Source organism: Platalea leucorodia (assembly GCF_965183815.1).
Source record: "Platalea leucorodia genome assembly, chromosome: 5".
Lineage (NCBI taxonomy): Eukaryota > Metazoa > Chordata > Aves > Pelecaniformes > Threskiornithidae > Platalea > Platalea leucorodia.
In genome coordinates, this window is record NC_138827.1 from 64,305,608 (window position 1) to 64,325,011 (window position 19,404).

A 19,404-nucleotide genomic window follows, 5' to 3' on the forward strand; every position below is an offset into this window, starting at 1 on the left:
GATAGTTTTAAGATTTGTTGAGATTCCATCGGAGGTGGGGGGGAAGTCAGAAGTCATTAAGCCACTAGAAAATGTGTTCAAGTTACAGACTTTCTCCTTGTGCAGTTCTAATGTTTCTCAGCTAACATGTAGTTCCTATGATTTGAGCTGATGAATCTCCTGTTGTATTGATTATGTTACACAGCATAACTCCAGGAGGAGGTTGAGAAGTGAGAGCTCCTATGATATAGACAACATTGTTATTCCAATGTCGCTGGTGGCACCATCAAAGTTGGAGAAACTACAATACAAAGAAATCCTTACCCCAAGGTTTGTTCATGACCTCCTTAGTTGCAAAGAAGATACCAAAATGAACATGAGAACATTAAGAATATTATTAACATGTAGTTAGATAATGTTACAATATTAAGATGATCTTTTCATGTGCTTGGGTTTTTTTTTTTTTGTGCACTTCAATTTGTGTGACTGGAGTGGTAGGAAGACTGGACAGCTGATAGCACAAGGGAAATTGTCTGATACACACAGGGGAGGTGGCAGATGCACAGACTGGCTAAAAATAGAAGTGGGTTTATATCCTCTTAATTGTACTGATATTCATGGCCTTAAATGTGCCGTTACGCTGACATGCTCTGAACAGTTATTTGGAGGTTGCTGTCTTTTTTGTGTGGTATGGTTCATAAGAAAATAGTTAACTATTTTCAGTGAATTGAACAGAAATGGTTTTAGCATATATTTTTAAAATTTATCCATTCTGATACAGTAGAATAAGCTTAATTTTTTCCATACAGTGTAAACCTATAATTCATGAATCTAGACGCGTCTTTTTTTTTTTTTTTTTTTTTTTTTTAAGAAAAAGAACATATTTAGATTGCTAAAACAGGGTAATTGAACTCCTGTGCTGTAATTCAGTGGCTTACTAGCAAATTGCCTGAAACAGCTAAATGCGATTGTTCCATATTTTAAATCTCTTAATTTACATTTGCTTTTATATTGTGTTTAAAGCTAAAAATATTATTAAGACTACTGAATAGCTTAAAGACTGTGTTGGGAAAAGGAAAGGTTAGATATTGGGTTGGGAAAGGAAGATCTAAAGTTCGGGCATCTGTTATCAGCACCTTAAATTTTAAATTATTTTATTTGAAAGAAATGTTGAAGCACAAGCAGTGTTGAAGAAGGAGTAACTAACAATATAATGAAACAGCATTTAGGTAAATTAATTTGACTTTCCTTGTCTCATTTCTAGCTGGAGAGTTGTTGAATTTCAACCCTTGGAAAGATCTCATACAGATGAAGAAGAGGTAGGCTGTATTTTAATTAAATCTCAGTTTTTAATTAAACTAGATATCATATATAATTGGGATAATCGGTATAGATTTTCCAAAGTCACCGACTTCATGCAAATCCTGGTAAGTTTCAAATATAAAAAATAAAGTATTAAGTATCAGATTGTGAAAATGAGTCTTATCCCAACCTACTCGATCCTATGGTGGATGACAGAAGTATGAGTATCTCCATTAATAACCATTGTTCACTTGTTTGTTTGGCACTTCTGTCCCTTGCTGTCAGCACAGTCAGTGCTCCCAAAGGGTCCCTTTGGTCAGGCCTCCGCCTCCCCTGCTCCTGGGCACTGTGATGCTGGGTGTCCCAGTGTGACTGTCTCTTCAGGGCTACCTGTGCTATAATGTCCGTCCTCTCTCATATTCTTCTTTCATGGCCAGTTCCCATGGCCTGTTGCTCTTCAGGAGGTAATTTGGCATTTTGCCTGCGGGCCCACCAGGTTTCCTCAGTTTTCTTCTCAGCGTTCGTTTTCCTGCAGCCCTCCTGTTGGGAGAAAACTTCTATTCTTTCTGCTTTGTCAGGAACAACATAACCTTCAGCATTTCCTGCTTGCCTGGTGAGCTAAGTTTGCACATCGTGTGCTACTGTTGCTTCCTCCAGACATAAGAATCTACCTTTTTCTTCCAGGGAATGTCCGTGGACTTTGGAGCTGCAGGTTCCTTTCTCCCCTAATCAGGGGTTCAAGGCATTTCCTAACTCCACTGTGAGCATACCAGCAGGTCTGGTCTCTAGGCTGGTTTTCTGTCCTTCCAATCTTTTTGTGGCTCCTTCTCCAGAAACCTGCCAGTTTTGCTGTCCGTTGGACATCTCTGGTCTCCCTCCAGTCTCTGCTATAGGCCACTATCAACTGTTGTAATGTAGGACTTGTGTTCGTACTTTCATCCACAATGTCTGTTCTTGAGCTCCTTTTTCAGAGAATCTCTACAACGGGGGTTTAAGTAGTAGTAGTAGTAGTAGTAGAAAAATATTGCATTTGGGTAGCAGTATAGAAGGTTATGCTAGACACAGTAAACAAATCATTATGCCTCTCCCTTGGGATAGAAAATAAGTTCTCAGGGTTTTACCAGGTCCGTAGCTGCCTGCTCCATGGAAATGAACCTTTCCTTGTGGAGAGCATCATGGTCTCAGCTCCCTACCTGGTGCAGTTGCATTCATTTGGCACCATACTCTTGGGTCAGAAGGAAGAGAAAAAAAAAAACTTACTCTGTCCCTGCCTTTTCTCATGGACTTGAGGAATTCTTGTGAAATCTGGTGGTCAGATTTATGTCACGTCCACCACTGCCTTTTCGTTTTGGTACTGTCTCTGCTAGCAGGAGACATGCCTGATCTTCTTTTATAGTGAGAAGGTCAAATTAGATACACAGGAGAACTCTCCTGCAAGGATATTTAATTAAACCATTTGGAGAATAACTAATAAGGCAGCAAGGGCACAGAGTCTGTTGAGAACCTACTGTTCATTGCTCTCTCTTTCGTCCTGGTATCTGTGGAGGAAAAAAAAAAAAGAGAATTTCAACAGTGATTTGCCTTCAGGGCTTCAAGGGACTTGCTTGGAGGACTCAGTGGATTTCTTGTTTAGATTTCAGATCCCATACAGATGACTTGTCTTACGTACTTTTAGTGTACTTTGCTGAATAGACTTCAAGGTGTCTCTCTGTGAAGTTCATGGGCTAATTGCTCATTTAGTAGCCCTCCCAGTACATTTGTATTTGGCATGACTAGTTGATCCTGTATGATTCATGCTTTGGCCAGGAAATAACTTGAGTTAACAATAAAGCAGCTTTGCCTCCTGCTGTGGTCCACTGCTCCTGTATTGTCTGTCAGCTGCTGGGTAGAACGAGAGAGGAGAGATGTCAGACGAGAAAAATGCTAAAGATCTTGTTTGTCTAAATCATCCGTTGCCAGTTTTCCCCCTTTCTTTTGGGATCGTGTTAATTGGTTTGGATGTTTTTCAGAGTACTGAGAAAAGGTGGTTGTCTGATCATAATTCTTCCACTTCCTTGCTTTAGGTTTTAGGCCGAGTTAGATTTTTTACTGAGTAAGCTTGAAAAAAAGACATGAGAAAACAGCAGCATTACCTTTTCACATCTTCTGCACTCACACTCTGACACTCTTGAAATTGTTCCTTGTTCTGACATCAAGGCAAGCTTCAGTAGATCATTTGTGAAGGACAAGAGAGAGGGCAAAATGTACTTTCTGCTTTTATATAAAGTAAGCTTTTTCTTTGCTTTCCACTGCATAGCAGCCTGTGGTGGTACTGTATAATAGGTTTTTTCCTGCCTATATTCTGTGTGGCTAAATTTAAAACTTCTGGAGTTGTCCTTGTGTCAACCAGCAGTTAGGGATTTCTTCCACTTGATGTCTTGTCCTTTTTTTCCTTCTCTCTTCTTCATTTAAAGGCTTTCAATGCAACAACCGGTATTGACGCAATAGACTTGTACCCAAAGTTCCCGCAAGTTACAAAAAAATATGGGGTCCCAAATTTGTCATGTTCTACAGGAGCCACACTTCCAAGGATGGGAACTCAGCACTTCCTGAAAATCAGGCCTATTCACCATGCCTTTATTTGAGTACAAAAAGCTTACGTTTTTTGGGTGTCTGATTCTTATTTCTGGATATTTTGCCTTACGAGGACAAATGTAACAGTTGGGCAATGCAAAAGTTAATCTACTATCTATGTCTGCTCTATTACTTGCTCTAAAAATATTTAGTTTTTGGAAGTAGAGCGTTTGAGTTTCCTGGTTTGCATGCATGAATTTGCAGTCTGTTACTGCTTTAAGGCATGGGAGGGTGTGGCATGGGTTTTCCTGTTTTATTTTGTTTTTAATTTGTTTTGTCCAGGTTAAAGTTTCTGGCAAGGCATGGTTGTAAAGTAACGTTCAAGTTTATTTTGCAGTTGTTTTAGTAATGACAAATACTTTGGAATAATTCTGTGTGCAATTAGTTTTGCATAAGTGTTTTCATGGCTTATGACTCAGTGTTTCCTGTGAAGCCAAAGATTGAAACGCAGGCTTTGTTGTTTTGAGAACCTTTCAGAAATATTCCTGGTGCTATTCAACATTAATGCACGGTGTCTTGTAGCTTAACTAGATGCAATGGGGGGGATCCAAATCTTAGTTTGCTTTAAGTCTTTTTCTTTGAGTGAAATCATTAGACGTGCCTCACAAACAGGCCTTCCTGTCTTTTCTCTCAACATCGCTGCCAGATCCATCCACTGAGGACTGACAGTTCTGTTGTCCTTTTTCAAACTAACCTTAGTGGGGGGAAAAAAAATATCAAATTTCTCCAGTTATAGCAACTTTAAATTAAACTAAAGTTGGTGGAGGAAATATATAAAGTGTTACAAAGCTGGAGAGCAGCAGAGGCTGTACTGAACCAAGCAGAGACCTTTTACTCTGATGTAATATGTTTTTTATCCATAGAACAAACAATAATTTTTCAGTAAGAAAATGTATTACTTGTTAGTAGTCAATGGAATAGGGTACAACTCATTTTAAATAAAGAAGTAGTTCAATCTGCTATCATCAGCTATGGAAAAGGAACAGAAAGGCTTATTTCTGTATTTTTCAAAACTCTTCGCTGGGAGAGGAATGTGGACTTTGATTTTTGAAAGGAAGCTTGTTAAAAATGAAGTTTCTTCCCAGCATGAAAAGTTTTGGCAATTTGCTAAGAAAAGTATTTTCAAAGTCTTAAGTTTTTCTTTCAAAATTATCTTTTGTTTCCACTTCAAAAGAAATCTGAGCACACAGAAAAATCCTGAATTTTCCCTGAGGGAATAGCACTTTTGTAGTTCATAAAATTCTCACTTTCACGCTATACATAATTGACCTCGGAAAGACAGAATCTGAACTGAGATGCAGTCCCATACCAATGCCATCCAAGTGACAGAGCTGGTGAATTCCAGAGAGAGGAGGAAACCCATTAAGTTGGCTTGCATGGAAGGAAACGAGCAGCTAACAAAGTGGTTTGTGTTTAACGTAAATAAATAAAAGCAATGAGGAGTCTTCAAAACGCAGTCATGAGATGGGCAAACAAAGCAGGCCTGTTTGTCTGAAGGTTCCTGTTGAGTGCCGGGCTGAGGAGGAACCGGGCAGCTACAGTTTTAGCAAGCAGGTCGTGTGGCCGTTTCAGATGGCACTGAAGTCTTTGAGATCCTTTTCATTGGCTCAGTCAAATTTCATTGTGGGGCTGTAGTTTACGACCAGCCACCTACGTTGGAAATGTGCTCGCTGGCAAGCGCAGTGCCGCTACCAGGTATGCTTACAGCAGCATAAATGCATTGTAATACTTTGCATTTGTACCCGTAATGGTCATGAACTACCTCCGTGCTGCAAGACTTGATACAAAGAATGGCTTCTGCAGAAAACCTCAGGGCTGTTAGTTGTCTGGAGTGGAGTACTTCTAGCTGAGAATGTAACCTATATTGTATGGCTCTATCTCGCACTGCAGTGAGGACTCTGTGTTTAGTTCTCTATTTTATCAGACTCAGTTGGAAGATAAATGGTGTTACTTGTATAACACCACTGAGGATTTTCATTTATAGAAAAAAATCAATTTATTTTCCATGACTCCCCCAATCATTGGTATAATTCGTGTCCAGGACTGATCTGGCAGTGCAGCTTCACAGCTTCTATGACCAGGAATTGTTCTTTCCTAGAATTTCTCTGCTTTTGAATTGGGAGTGGCTGGCATAAAGTCCATGGCTGCAGCACTCATATGCTCTCGCCAACCTTAGCTTTTTAGGTGAACTTTGAAGAGGTTGAATGGTTTGGAGCACTTTTGAAATAACTCTGAGCTGTGCTGGAGGGGTCCAGCCAAGAGCTCGCCCCGCCATCTGGTGAGTGAGGGGGAAGGGCAGCAAAGTGCTCCTGGCCCAGCCGTGTCTAAGCAGCAAACTTCCTGGTGTGCTGCCAACAGAAAAATGAAGATGGCTCTTTCAAAGTGAAGGTCAGATGCGATGGCTACATCCGAGGATGTAAAGTACTCACATTAAGGCTGTTTTAAGCTGTACTGGGGTCATGCAGATCATTTTCTAAGAAATAGTCTCTTCAAAGCAGAAACCATTTTCTGCTTGGTTTCGTAGCAGGAATGTGGCATCTCAGGTTTGCTGAGTTCCTCTCAATGTGGAGCTATTGAAGTCGTTGGTGATCTCAGACCTATTTCTCCGTGCTTAAAGAGCACCTGGCAAATCCTGCTGTCTCCCAGCCTCCTCCTAAAGCAGTCTCTGGAAAATCCTGGAATTTTTGCTTGTCTTTATTATGTGCTTTTAATATTGCCTTGATTTGCAAATACTTGTCCTCTTAATTTTCTGCCTCTCACCATAGAGAAATATGTGTTAGTTGCAGGGGCGGGGGGGTGGTGTCATAATTTCTATATCCATTCACATCAACCACAGACTTGTAAAGAAATAAAGTGAAAGTGACAGCGTCCCATATACTGGAGCTCTAGTGAGAATGTAAGCTGAATGCGTGTATTTTGATGTGACTTTATACTGCAAGCATGCATTGCGTTGCCTCCTCTTGTTTGGCGAACAGACCTTTGCAGAATTATATATAATATTGGCTGCCTTTGTTCATAATTATGGCAGCAGCTATCCCTGTATTTCATTACAGATAGAAGATCTGTCAGATGAAGTTTTTTCCTTACGTCATACAAAGTACGAAAAAAGAGAGCGAGCAAGGTGGTCGCTGTGGGAGCAGAGCCGCTGGCCCAGAAGGAATAGCAGGCAGGTGTATTGACTTTGATAAGAGCGTTCCTATTGAACCGCTGGTGTCAGCTGTTGGTGCAGCAGTTTCAGAAATGCTGTCCCAGAGAACTTTGAAAATGAGGGCACTCCTCATTAATTAACTCATCAGGGACAGTACCAGGTATGTTTGGTTTTTTGGCTGGAAAGGGAAGACTCGGCAGTTCTGAAGCACGCATACTTACAGAAATTTGCCATGGTAGTGATCTGGTATTAGTGAATAAAAATCCTACTCCCATACTCCATAATAATAACAATAAAAATCTTACTCCCATACAACACAGCTCTGCTAGTTTGAGCTACTCCCAGTTATTATGACTGTAGCCACCGAGTGTAACATGAGCCCTTCTTCACTCACCTGACTTAAGATGAAAGTCCACTGCATTCAGAGACGTGTTAATGAAGGGTCCTGGGCTGTGCCAGGGACCTTATGCTTAAAAAAGTCATTGTGTGAAAAAGTTTAATTATCACAGGTTTGCTGTCTGGTGCAAAACTCACCAGAATTAAATATAACCCCTAAAAGTCTTGCAAAAAGTAGTGCATGTAAGACCAAACATCATAAAGCTGTATCTGCAGTTGGGCTCTGGGAAAATGATTCCCATAAATCGCTTCAGAATCTGCCAGGACAAAAAGCATCCTATAAATGCTGGGATAACTTTTTCTGCCATTTATCATATGCTTGTATCTACTCTTGGCTGAAAGTGAACCATGACACTATGAATGTATATGCAAAGATAGCTTTTTTTAATGGAGGATAAAATTAGAGCTAAACCATATTAAGGAATTCTATTTTAAGCCATTTTGAACACAAAAAATGCTTTAGAAAGTGTACTGAAAAATACAAGTTCTATATGTACCCTTAATTTTGAAACTCTGTGAACAACTTGGTGAAATCTTGGTGCTATTTGAATTCGGAAGTAAAACTGCTGTTGACATGAGCAAGGTAAGAGTTCCACCTGGCATTTAAGATGTGTGCCAGTATTTTATATCTAGTTCAAATTTGCATTAAAGGCAAGGTCAAAATTTTTAATCTTACTAAATTATTTTGACTGCTTTGGAGATGAGTCCAGAGCAGAGGTGGGAAGGGGGAGCCCAAGGACCTGCTGTTTCTTCTCAAGTTACATTGGCACGATCTGCTGACAGTGCAGTTTGGACTCCACAGGCTCCTGCGAATGATGCCGTGTTCCCCTGAGTGGGAACAACCCACAGCTCACTGACTTCTGTCCAAAATTACCATTCTGGTGAGCATGTGGAGCAAGGCGCAGGAGTGGGACCAGCCACCAGCTGTTCTGCAGCCAGAGTGTGCCTGTTCCAGCCCTGTTTTGTCTGGTTAGCTCCTCCACATAGCAGCTTTTGCTTTGGCTTGTGACATCGAGGTTGTCAAGAACCATGTGTGTTTTCATCTGCTCTTTTGATTTAAATAAGTAGACTGTAGGTAGCATGTATGGAGAAACTGAACACTTGGGAAAAAACAATCTAAATTGTTCCTGGTGATGTGAAAGGGCAGGGGGTAGTTCTTAAGACTCGTCTCTTATCCTGCACTAGATCTTACAGCAAAAATGCTGACGGACGACACAGCCAAGATTCGGTGCAGAAAGACCACCACAGCAGCTCCTGTGCCTCGCTGCATTGCGCTGCTGAACCTGTTCCCGACTTGACTTCGGAAGCCCACAGCTCTGTTTCTTCGGGGATTGCACAACTCTCCAGGGAGAGCCAGGAAGCAAAGGTGGGTGCTTCCTGGTCTGGTCAGGTCTTCAGTGACCACTGTCTCTAACCTAAAACAAAGAACCTGAACATATCCTCCTGTCTCACTGATCAAAATCTCAGGCTGTTGCCCTAGTTTATGTAAACTGAATGTTTAGAACTAGATTGCTGTGCTTTATGAATTAAGCGTAAGATTTGTCAACAGGTAAAAATTTCATTGCCCAGCACACACAGCACATGTTTCAGAGGTGAGTATGGCAGGCCTGGGTTCAGGGATGATGGATCTTTTCTCAGAGATGTTGGCCAGGGTTCCAGATGGGGCTGACTGTTAGGAGGTCAGGTGTCCTGATGGTCTGGCACCATGGAAAAGAGCTTGCCCCTTCCTGTGCTGTGCCTGTTCAATTGTAGCTGTGTTACTAGTGCAAAACCGTATGAAGCCAGCTTACACTGACAGCTGGTGCCTAGCAGTGTCGTATTCTTTATCTGAAGAGCCCTGCAAACATTGTAAAGACAGACACTCATTTGTTACTTGATAGCAGATCATTCTGCACATAGCTAATCAGTCCAGACTCAACTGAAATCCCTTTTTCCCCTCTTTTCTCTTTCTCCACCCTAACTCCTACCCTTCTGATTCCTTTCAGTCTGGGCTGTGGGAACTTCGAGTTTTTCCACTAAAAGATGAAGAGGTAGAAGCTTTACTGTGCCAAGATCAAATAACGAATCAGACTGAAATGTCAAGTGCAGCTTTTCCCAGCGACTCTCTCTGTACTTCATGCACACCCATTGGTTTGCCAGACAATGGCCATCCACCAAGAAAACAATCTACCGAAGAGTCAGAAGACTGCGAAAATGTTTGCCTGGGAATCAACAATACAAGAAAACAAAGGTGACAGGGAATAATGTGGTTCATTAAGAAAGCCAATTAAGGTGGAGAAAAGTGTAAGGTAAAATCTCTCTTGTTCACACAGCATATGACAGCACAATTCAAAACCTGTACGTTAGCTGCATATAATATATTTTCTTTCTTGCTTTGTAACAGGCAGGATAAATCCCAAAGACAACACTTTCTTCTTCCTGAACCCCAAGAGAAAGTAATTATTTCAAGCTGGAAGTCTAATATTCCCAGTGTCGGGAGTGGGCGCACATAAATTGCTGGCACCATTCACTTTCTGTTGTCATATTGCCACATTTGTTAATAATCATCCTTTTCTGTTTTGTTTGTTTTCAAATGCATTTCTGGTTCTAGTGGATTTCTGGTGCAGCAGGATATGCTGTCTACCTTAACCAACAACTTCAACTGAACACAGAAAAACTACTTGGAAAAAATAGCGGGGAGAAGCGATAGCCTCAGATTATTTTCCTGTGTGGCATGACCATGAGGCAAAAGTCTGCCTCTCTAAATGCATGTGTGTAACCCATGCGTACGATAAGGGTAGGTGAGAACGAGCGGTTTCAACGCAGGCGTTCTGGAAGCCTTGCATCTAGCTTAAAATCTGTACTCAGCTCTCAGTAGTGCCAGGGCATGTTTCATATAGATGTCCTCAAGCAATAAGATAGAACTAGACCACTGCATTTCAATAGTCGATATATCTGCTACTCAGAAAGTAGGGTTTCTGCTTCAGTCATGTGGGTACAGAGGAACAGAAGGAAAGAGGAGTCAAGTCAAATCAGTGACGCAGCTCTTTGAATATTGTGGTTTGGGTCATCTTACTTCCTTAGTCCTTCAGTAGCTAATGAGGCTCATAATATTTTGCTTTAATATGCTAAAGACAAAGTCTTGTTCAAATTTCTGTACAGTGCCTTGTAAGAGTCTCGTAAGTATGCCAACATTTGGTGACTAGCTGAAAAGGAAAAGATGATTGATGTCTAAAGACCAATAAAGAAAAAAGCCCCAAAGCTTTCCATTGTGATTCCAGATAGATTTTTAATTTCCCAGTGAGTTCACAGTGAGGAAACAAAAGCAAGTTGTTTAAACTTGCATCCAAATAGCGTAGTTTGGAATGTATCTGCAATCTTAAAGAGGTATTAACAAAGATTAAACATTGAATGTAGGTATAATCCATCAACAGGAAGTTTTTCTGTGTAGGACAGTTGAAGGCAATTTTATAGGAGTCTCTGTTTTTGTGCAAAATTTTCTTCCATGTGTAATATCTGGAATGGCACTGGACAGACGACCCAGTTTTAGTGTCAATTGTTTGGGTTTTTTTTGGTCAAAATGACAGGAATTATGCACTGGGCATCTGAAAACAGTTCAGTAAAGTTTCAACACTACAACCTATTGCTACATTGTAGTTTATTGCACATTCTGATTATTTTTTCAAACACTTTTTTAACACTGGTTTGTCTTAAACTTGAATCTTGCCTCAATGTCTGATACAATAATCTTTGATGCAAGGTTGGTTTTTTAATTAAAAGTTATTTCTATATATGTTGTATATAGTCTGAATTTGATGGCCTTTTAGAAGTGAAGAAATAGCAGTAATGCTTCCTCTTGGCACAGAGACCTGCTTGGCCCAAGAATGGCTTTGCAAACATACTGAAGTGGCAGCAGCACTAAGCTTTGCTGTCATACTGAAGCTGCGCTGGTGCTGTGAGGCTAAGGTCCCCCCAGCGTCTGAATACAGAGGTGGATTTATTCCCTCTCTCTTGTCCTGCATGCGCATCTGCTGCTGGGAAAGGGTTGCTGAGAGTTACATGTCTCAAATGCTTTGCAGGTCTTTTCCATGCCCCTATCCTTTCATTAAGACATCTGATCCGACCAGCTCTCACCCAGCTTTGTTGTAAGGTCAGGGCTTCCTGCTCTGTTTGATCCCTGGGGCAGTGTGAGGAGTTTCTGCAATTTAAGAGATGGGACAGACCAAGTAAACCAGCCGGCTTGCCGCCTTCCATGTCCTGAAGGTGCCGTCAGGAAATGGAAATGCAATCCAGCATTTTACAGGAAGGAGCAAGAGGAGAGGGGTTTTCTAGGTTGGAGGGTGGGAGGGAAGGGTGTTAAAATGAGGCCAAAAAAAACTGTACAAAAGGAGCTGGATTAACCAGGTTTGGTCAGCCTGGTGGACTGTAAAGCTGTTCCTGCACTGCTGTTCAGATCCCAGCTGTGGTGTGCTATTGAACCGTTGTGTTGCTTTTGGGTCAGGCTCCAGTGTGCTGGCCTAGAGCAGCTGCTTGTTACCTTGCTGGCTGCAGGGGCTGCACAAGCAGTTATCGATACCAGCAAGGGTAAGCGCATTTTCTTTGTCCCCTCTTTAGATGTTCTTGTCAGCCATTGTGGGAACCAGCTAGTGCCTCACAAGGCAGCAATAAAAAGGCTAGCCAAAAAAAGGCTGGGCAGCCAGGAGACTGAAAAAAAAAATCCCTGGAGAAACTATAAAAATGTCTGTTTGGTCATAACCCCACCCCACCACCGTCAGAAGTCTTTTCTCTAACATCTGCCTCTCAGCTGGCTAGACCTGTGATGGCAAACTGCAACTGCCTTCACACAAAGAGCTGCCCAAGCGACTGCACGGCTGGAGAACTGTGCCAGAGCATTTCTTCCTCCCCACGCCCCCACCACAGGGCTGCTCTCCAAGTGTTTGTTAGTGGTGCACAGGTTTCTGCCATCAGGTGAGCAGCACGTGCAAGCATGGCAGGCGAAGGCCGGTGGGGAGGGGTGACCAAGAGCAGGCTGCATTTGCTTTTCTCACCTCGCCTGCCTACCTCCAGCAGCCCTTCATCTGGCGAGGGCAGATGGGGAACGCTGTGTGCGCATGTCAAGCAAGATGCTTTTCAGGAAGCCCTAGGCTGCTCCTCACCCACAGTACCTCTAATCATTTGCCACCTTCTTGCAGCGGACCAGGTGCTGTGCCCTACCCTCCCTGTCTCTACTCTGTGCGTCTTTGCTCCAGCCAGTGAGGCACCCAGTTTTTCTGTAGCCCCATTTCACTACTAGCCCCATTTCAAGGTTAGAAAACTGGCTTAACTGAACTTGGTCACAGGACCAGCCCCCTCCTTTCATCTTCTTTCCCCTGTGCTGCATGCAGCTGGAATCAGCACTAGTACTCTCATTTATTGCCTGCAGAGCTGTGGTCCCACCTCCAGACAGTTCAGTCTTTGCATGAATGTTGGGTTTGTGAGGAAGCTGCTGGTGGTGGGAGCAGGCTGAGAGCTCAGAGCCAGGCTCGTGCATGAAGCCATAAAATGTGTAAGAAACTTCTGCTTCGCTTCTTTCCTTTTCAAAGTTTTAAACAAGGGGAGGTGGGGTGGGGAAACCCAACCTGTTTGTCTTTTGGCTGTTAAGCTATGAAAACAGCTGTCAGCACTGCTCCTAATGTTGTGGCCAAAGGTATGACTGAAATACCAACCTAAACATTATACAGCAAGGGCCCCCCACGCGTGAAACTGGGGCGTTGCAGCTTCACAAAGAAAGCCATTTCCCTTGCACTTTGTTTACCATTTTCAGTTGAGACTTTTTTTTAAGGCCACTTATGTTCTGCTCCCTGCTGCTATGAGGGCTTAAACGCTTCATCTCTGCATCCAGGACCTTAATGGAATGTAAGTACAAATACAAACTTCTAAGCCCTATTAAAATTAAACTCTGTGTGTCTACTGCAGTTTTTCACCTTGCTCAGGGATGTGCGCTGTACCACCCTGTGGAGCACATGTCCAAGCCCAGCCTTACTCTGCTGTATCAGTTTCTTTTATCCTGTTTTCCAGTGCAGACAGAGCCTTTGCTCTCTCAGATCACCCTCGACTGCTCTAGACCATGTGACTGAATATCACCAGACTGTGCTCTCCCTCCTTGCTGAAACTTTGCTTTATCAGAGTATTGCAACATCTAACGGTCCTGGGGTTTATTTGGCCCTGCGGATACCATGCAAGCAGCTCTCTTCGTTTTCATGTCAGTGCTTGGTTCAAGTCCTGCAGCTGTGGCGCTTCTGCTGTGGGGTTAACGTTACAGAGTACAGGAGGACAGGCCAAAATAGAGTCTTAACAGATCGCTTCTGTTAATGTATAGACAAGAAACTGGAACAGTCTTAAGCATTAAAAGAACAAGTATCATGACTGTTACTTCCATGGATGCTCTGTAGTCGCTAACAGATTTAACCTTAGAGGTGTAAAAAGCTGCTGCAGAAGGAGCCAGCTGCATAAATCCAGCTGGGTGGGATTTAGGCAGAAAGAAGCAATTGACTAATTTTACTGTGTGTGTCATTTCTCTCTCCCACAACACTCCTAACCTGAGAGTCAATGGAAGTGCAAACTACCAGATCTAAAACCATGACAAAGTGACTACAACCTGTGAAAGAAAACATACCGCATGGTTCCATGCTCAGAACAAAGCACAGTACCATCAATTAACTAGCATGACTTTGGGATGTCCATCCCCCCCAAATTAATTAGAAAAGAAAGTAGAAATAGTTTGATTACCCCTTCAAACCAGCTTACGGTCAACTGCAGGAGACAAGGATACTACAGCTGTTGTCGTACTGCTTTCAACAGCATGAAAAGCCACACTTCCAAATCCTAAACTAACATTTTCATAGCCTGTTTGTGGCTGCTTGGCCTGCGTTTTAGATGACTGTTTCTCTGTGCACACTATATTAGACTCTACACAGGTTCTTTCCAGAAGTCCGAATAAGCTGCTTTAACACATCTAACAGCCATTTGGACTATTACCTTTCCTAGCCAAGCTTTCTTTTGGCAAACCTCTTCTGAAAGATGTCTTCAGTGCAGTGGGTCCAGATGACTCCATTTTTCTTTGGCTAGTTGTCAAATGGGGTTGCAAGTGGAAACAGGAAGCAAAGACATTTGTTCACCTAAACCACAGTTAACCACGCAGGAAGAAGCAGTAGTTTAGCCATTTCAGACGCTTGTCCAGATTGTTTGAACCGGCCCTAGCTCCTTCTACTTCACAGTGGCAGTGTCCCACGCTGTACCACAGCCATCTCCTTCCACAACCACCAAGCAGAGGTCTGTCTGTGGGACGCCTCACGGGTTGTGGGCTTAGAAGAAGGGGGTGCATCAGCTGCAGCACTGTCTCAGCATTTGGTAGGCGACACGTGCCCAGCTTTGCTGCACGGACAACAGATTCGACTTTGGCCTCGTGGAAATGGACTGGCTGCAGCTGTTGAGCCTTCTGGCCTGTTCAGCAGACTGTCTGCAACCCTTCTGTAATTACAGCTTAAAGGGAAAAATACCGTGTAGAATACCATGAAATATTAAAGGAGTCCGCAGTACTAATTAGAGCCATGGGAGGCAGGTCTGTCTAAAACGGCCTGCTCAGGCCTTCCTCTCGTGGGTTGTAACTCTCACGTGCCCCAGCAGGCCAGGCTGTGAAGCCGGCACAAGCGAATTGAAGGTATGACAACTATTTGGCTTCATAGCCAAGAGGAGCATTAAGCCATTTTACAGAGCCATCTCCACGCAGTGCGTTTCAACCTACATACGCTGAAATCACTTCGGTAGATCACATTCCTGTATGTCGCTATCTTAATCGTTTACTCAGGCATATCTACAAACCAAGAAGGCTGTGGGTCAAGATAAAGTTTTTTAGCTACCTGTAGGGTTTTAAAGCAACATTCTTCTGTAGAATCCTGTCACTGTCAGGAATTTCAGACACAGTTGTCTTAACTGGATATTTGAAAGGTAAATGAGAAGATATTTCCCAGTTTGTGACCTGGTAAAGATGTTGCACTGACTTGTTTGATGCTCAACTTATGTAGGTCAAGTACTTCTGTGCAGTAAAAGCAAAACATTGGAACATATCTAGCATCCGTGGGACTTCTTGGCCCTCTTAAACTGCTTTTTTCCCAAACTTATTCCCAAAACCACTCATTTTTGACAGTCAGCTTAAAGGAGACTTACCACACCAAGGGAGGGGTGTTTAATGCAGATATTGGAAAAGTTTGGTAGGAATGCACAGATCAAACGACAAAATACAGACAGCAGAAGGCAGTTTGATTAGAGTCTTCCACAAGAGAGATTGCTTGTGGTGATGCTACACTCTTCTAGCAAGCAAAAAACTGCAGTTTAGTTCAATCCAGACAGTGTTATAGGTTGTGCCACAAAATTAGCCTCCACAGAATCAAGAGACGGGTTCAAACCATTGCATTTCCAACCCTGAAAGACAGCCAGAATGTTTTTCACTGCTGCTTGCTTCATTGCAGCGAAGGAATGATTCCTCTGTTCAGCAGCAACAAGTTTCTGTAATTATTGTTCATCCAGCCCTCCCTTACGCACGAGAAACAAGGGTTCTCCTGCACGCACACAGCCTTCTTGAACGCTGCTTGGGTAGGTCTCATCGATCCAGACAGCGCTTTTGAGCTGCTTCTGAACACACATTCCTTAGAAGATTGATCACAGATCTTGGATCTGCGCTCTTCATAATAGCACTGCCAGATACAATCATATTTGCACCTGCCTGAAAGACATTAAACACCCGCTCAATAACATGGAACAGATCCACTGAACAAGGTTTCTTGCTGTAAAACGCGTCAGGAGGTAGTGAATTCTAGGCTGGTGGGCAAACGAGCGCTATTTGTGGGACGCGGGCAACATACCTCTAACTACAACCACAAATCAAGTTCAGAAAAGACAGCTCTTCCCCTAATAGCTAATTTCTTCATCATCGCTCCTATTTACCCCAACAAACAGCTTCTCTAGCTTAGGGGAGGCTGCAGTAGCCACTATTAAAAAAGGCACAAGATTAGACCTCAAGTAGATTTTTTTATATTAAGTGTGCTTTACTGTTCCCTCTGAAAACTAACGGTCAAAATGTCGTTCCTCCTAAGCTTTATTTTCCAAGGGACGATTAAGTCTCTTGGCACAGCGACTGAAAACGCTGCTCCGCTTGAGCCTCTTACCTCTGCGCACTTATGGATGGTGTCAGGCCCGACTCCTCCATCCACTTCAATATCCAACGAGGGAAACTGTGTCCTCAGCCACTGAACCTGAGAAACGGTACAGAAAGGTCGGCACAGAGATCCACGCTCAGCTGCTACACCTACGTATAGCTGCTTACACACCCCAACAAGGTTTATCCACTTCACCACTACACTCCGTACTCTTAATTACCTTTAGGCTCAATAAATAAGGAAAGAGAAATTTAGTTTACCTTTGGCATCATGTCTTCCATAAATTTCTGCCCTCCGAATCCAGGTTCTACCGTCATCACCAGAGCCATGTCTATCTGATTGGCCCAAGGTGCCAAGTGTTCAACTGTAGTGCCAGGTTTGATCGCCAAGCCAACCTGCAGGCGAGGCAAGACAAACCCCAGCGCGCCTTAGGGTGACACAAACGCAGCAAGATTGGCTTGAGCTGGGTACAAGCGCCCAGGAAAATAAGTATGCGTCTGTGTTAGCGCAGTAAGAACAGGCTGCTTTAAGTAAAGATTCCTGATTCTCTTCAGCCGAAACTGAAGACTGACTTTGCGCACAGAGCGTCAGGGCTGCACGCACCAATCTCCGGCCACCCGAAACTGCAACGATGGGTTTTTCATGGCCCGCAACGCGGCGGCCAGTGAAGCCGCATGCAGCGCGCTGCTCCAAGCCTGCGCGCCCCTCACCTTCATCCCGTTCTCCCGAATGTCTTTTATCAAGGCCCCTGGGTTGTCTGTGGCCTCCAGATGAAAGGTGTACTGGTTTGCGCCAGCGACAGCCATTGGTTTCACCCACTGCTCCGGTCGGGCAACCATCATGTGCATGTCTGCGAGGGGGAGCAGAGCGGAGCCGTCAGCGAGCGCGGCAGCCCCCGCCCCGGCCCCGCCGCCGGAGGGGCGGCGAGCGCAGGGCCCGAGCGCAGGGGCGGCCGCAGCCGCCACCGCAGCGGCCCGAGCGCGTCCCGCGTCCCGCCCGGCCGCCGCCGCCGGCCCTGCCCGGGCAGCCCCCCGCCCCCTTACCGAAGAAGGGCTCCTGGCCCAGCTGCTTGCGCAGGCTCTCCACGACGGGGTGGCCGAAGGTGATGTTCGGGACGAAGTGTCTTGGGGCCGAAGAGAGAGACCCGCCCGCCCGCAGGTTACAGCCGGCCGGCGGGGCGGGCCGCCCGCCCGCAGCCCCGGGGCGGCCGCCCCCCGCGCCCCCGGCCCGGCCCCGCCCGCCCCCGGCCGTTACCCGTCCATTACATCCAGGTGGAGGTAGTCGGCGCCGCAGTCCAGCATGCGGCTGCACTCGGCGCCCAGCGCCGCCAGGTCGCTGTTGAGGATGGACGGCCCGATCCGGCACCCCGACGCCATGGCTGCCGCCCGCCGCCCCGCGCATGCGCCGCCGCGCGGCCTGCCGGGAGGGGCGCGCGCCACCGCCCCGCCCCGCCGCGCCCGCCGCCATCTTCGGTGGCCGCCGGCGGCGGGGCCCGGCGCTGCGGGGGCCGAGCCGCGCGGTGCTGGCGCGGAGGAAGCGGCGCAGCTCGAGGCTGTGGCCGCCCGCCCGCCAGCACCGGGAGCAGCGCTCCCGCCCCGGCCGGCGCGGCCGCCGCTGCGGGGCTTCCCGGGGGCCCCGCCCGGCCGCCCCCGCGGCTCAGGCGCGGGCAGGGCTTGCGGCTGGTGCCCGAGCCAGGCCCCTTCTGGCGCTTGGGAGGGCGCAGGCCGCTCCGAACAGCCGCCCCCGGCGAAGGGCCTAAACGGGGAGGGGGGGAAGGCTTGTTTTGACAGACTTTTTGTTTTGGTTTGTTTTTTTTTTTTGAGGTTCCCACCAACGAATATCGTGTTACCCCGAAGCGCGGCGGTAGGCGGCGGTGCCACGGCAGGCCCCGGCGCAGGGGGCGGGCGCGGGGTGGGCAGAGCCCCGGCACCCTCGGCGGCGGGCGGCCGAGCCAGGGCGCGGCAGGGCCTGGAAGCAGATGGGTAAAGTTTTAACAAACGCTGTCTGCGTCCCGGAACAAAATAATCAGCGCATAGCAAAGCCTTTTAGAAAGGAGGACCGAGGCGGTGTTGCGCAGCAGCCGTAAACACAGAACTCCGACCTTTTGCCGTCAGACTCCTCTGTATTTAGTCCTCGGGACAACATTTGCATAAAATGCTGAGGCAACGGGACCGACGCCGACAAAGACTCGCACAGCCCGGACGTTTGTTGAACATGACATGCGCTTAAGGCCTCTAACACTAAGCAGCATTGTTTGTCGTCACAGCAGAAGTATACCAGTTCTGTTACAGAGACACTGGAGGAAAGCACAAAACCAACTAAAGTACATGGTATGGACCGCGTTAGTACAGTATTCAGCGCAACGAATACGAAAGTAAAACACATGAGAAAACAGACTGGCTGGTCCGCCCGTCTGCTCCATCTCTCAACAACCACCCAACAAAATCACAGCCATCCACCCAGCCACCTGGATAAAACTAAATTACAGATTATTTATAAGCTGCGTTGATTTCTAGCAGGGTAGGCATTAAAAAGAGGCATTTTAGTCCTTGCTATGGCTTACTACTGTGGATTCACGGGTGACAGTGAGAAACCTGAATGGAAACATTTATTACATATACTGTATTAAATGAAGTAAATCACAGTTATTTTTCTCATCGTTAAGAGTGGAGAGTACCATGGTGAGGCATCTATTTTTCATTAAGGAAGATGCTTCCTTCTCGTTTTCGGCAGAAGAGGTCACTCTGTAAAATGCACCATGAGATCTGTGTGTGTTGTGTCCCAGCCGTTCCT

The 19,404-nt window shown here is 45.3% G+C and overlaps 2 protein-coding genes across 13 annotated transcripts in view; one reads left to right on the forward strand and one right to left on the reverse strand.

Moving 5' to 3' along the window:
* The window catches only part of KANSL1L (KAT8 regulatory NSL complex subunit 1 like), a 67,288-nt gene extending 56,080 nt beyond the window's left edge, over nucleotides 1-11,208 (forward strand). For 8 of the 10 annotated variants that reach the window (XR_014228275.1, XR_014228276.1, XR_014228277.1 and 5 more), the window contains 6 exons: nucleotides 185-309; nucleotides 1,244-1,298; nucleotides 6,948-7,060; nucleotides 8,624-8,804; nucleotides 9,424-9,726; nucleotides 9,822-11,208. Coding sequence is in view for 1 of the 10 variants with exons in the window: in XM_082313055.1 (XP_082169181.1) it covers nucleotides 185-309; nucleotides 1,244-1,298; nucleotides 6,948-7,060; nucleotides 8,624-8,804; nucleotides 9,424-9,672 (723 nt within the window). In the remaining 9 variants the exon portion in view is untranslated. Of the gene's footprint in view, nucleotides 1-184; nucleotides 310-1,243; nucleotides 1,299-6,947; nucleotides 7,203-8,623; nucleotides 8,805-9,423 lie in introns of those variants that run through there. The other 2 variants (XM_082313055.1, XR_014228279.1) reach the window with 2 other exon arrangements.
* A 121-nt stretch (nucleotides 11,209-11,329) lies between these two features.
* RPE (ribulose-5-phosphate-3-epimerase) lies at nucleotides 11,330-18,002 on the reverse strand. Of its 3 annotated transcripts, XR_014228284.1 has the most exons (7): nucleotides 17,866-18,002; nucleotides 17,655-17,734; nucleotides 17,322-17,461; nucleotides 16,872-17,006; nucleotides 16,621-16,707; nucleotides 15,623-16,178; nucleotides 11,330-14,938 (listed from the first exon to the last, which is right to left on the reverse strand). XR_014228284.1 is itself a non-coding variant. In XM_082313056.1 (6 exons), exons 1-6 carry the CDS (start codon nucleotides 17,985-17,987, stop codon nucleotides 16,056-16,058), a joined length of 687 nt encoding a protein of 228 aa, XP_082169182.1. In that variant the 5' UTR covers nucleotides 17,988-18,002; the 3' UTR covers nucleotides 11,330-16,055. The 3 variants fall into 3 exon arrangements, 2 of the variants coding, with proteins under 2 accessions (XP_082169182.1, XP_082169183.1); XM_082313056.1 differs by having other exon boundaries at nucleotides 11,330-16,178; XM_082313057.1 differs by lacking the exon at nucleotides 16,872-17,006 and having other exon boundaries at nucleotides 11,330-16,178.
* Nucleotides 18,003-19,404: the final 1,402 nt, after the last annotated feature.

Coding starts and splice junctions, on each gene's coding strand:
- RPE (XM_082313056.1), bottom strand. CDS start 17,987: ATGGCGTCGGGGTGCCGGATCGGGCCGTCCATCCTCAACAGCGACCTG. Junction 17,735..17,865: donor CACCTGGATGTAATGGACGG/GTAACGGCCGGG, acceptor TTCGGCCCCAAG/ACACTTCGTCCCGAACATCA. Junction 16,708..16,871: donor TGGAAGACATGATGCCAAAG/GTAAACTAAATT, acceptor ACCGTTTCTCAG/GTTCAGTGGCTGAGGACACA.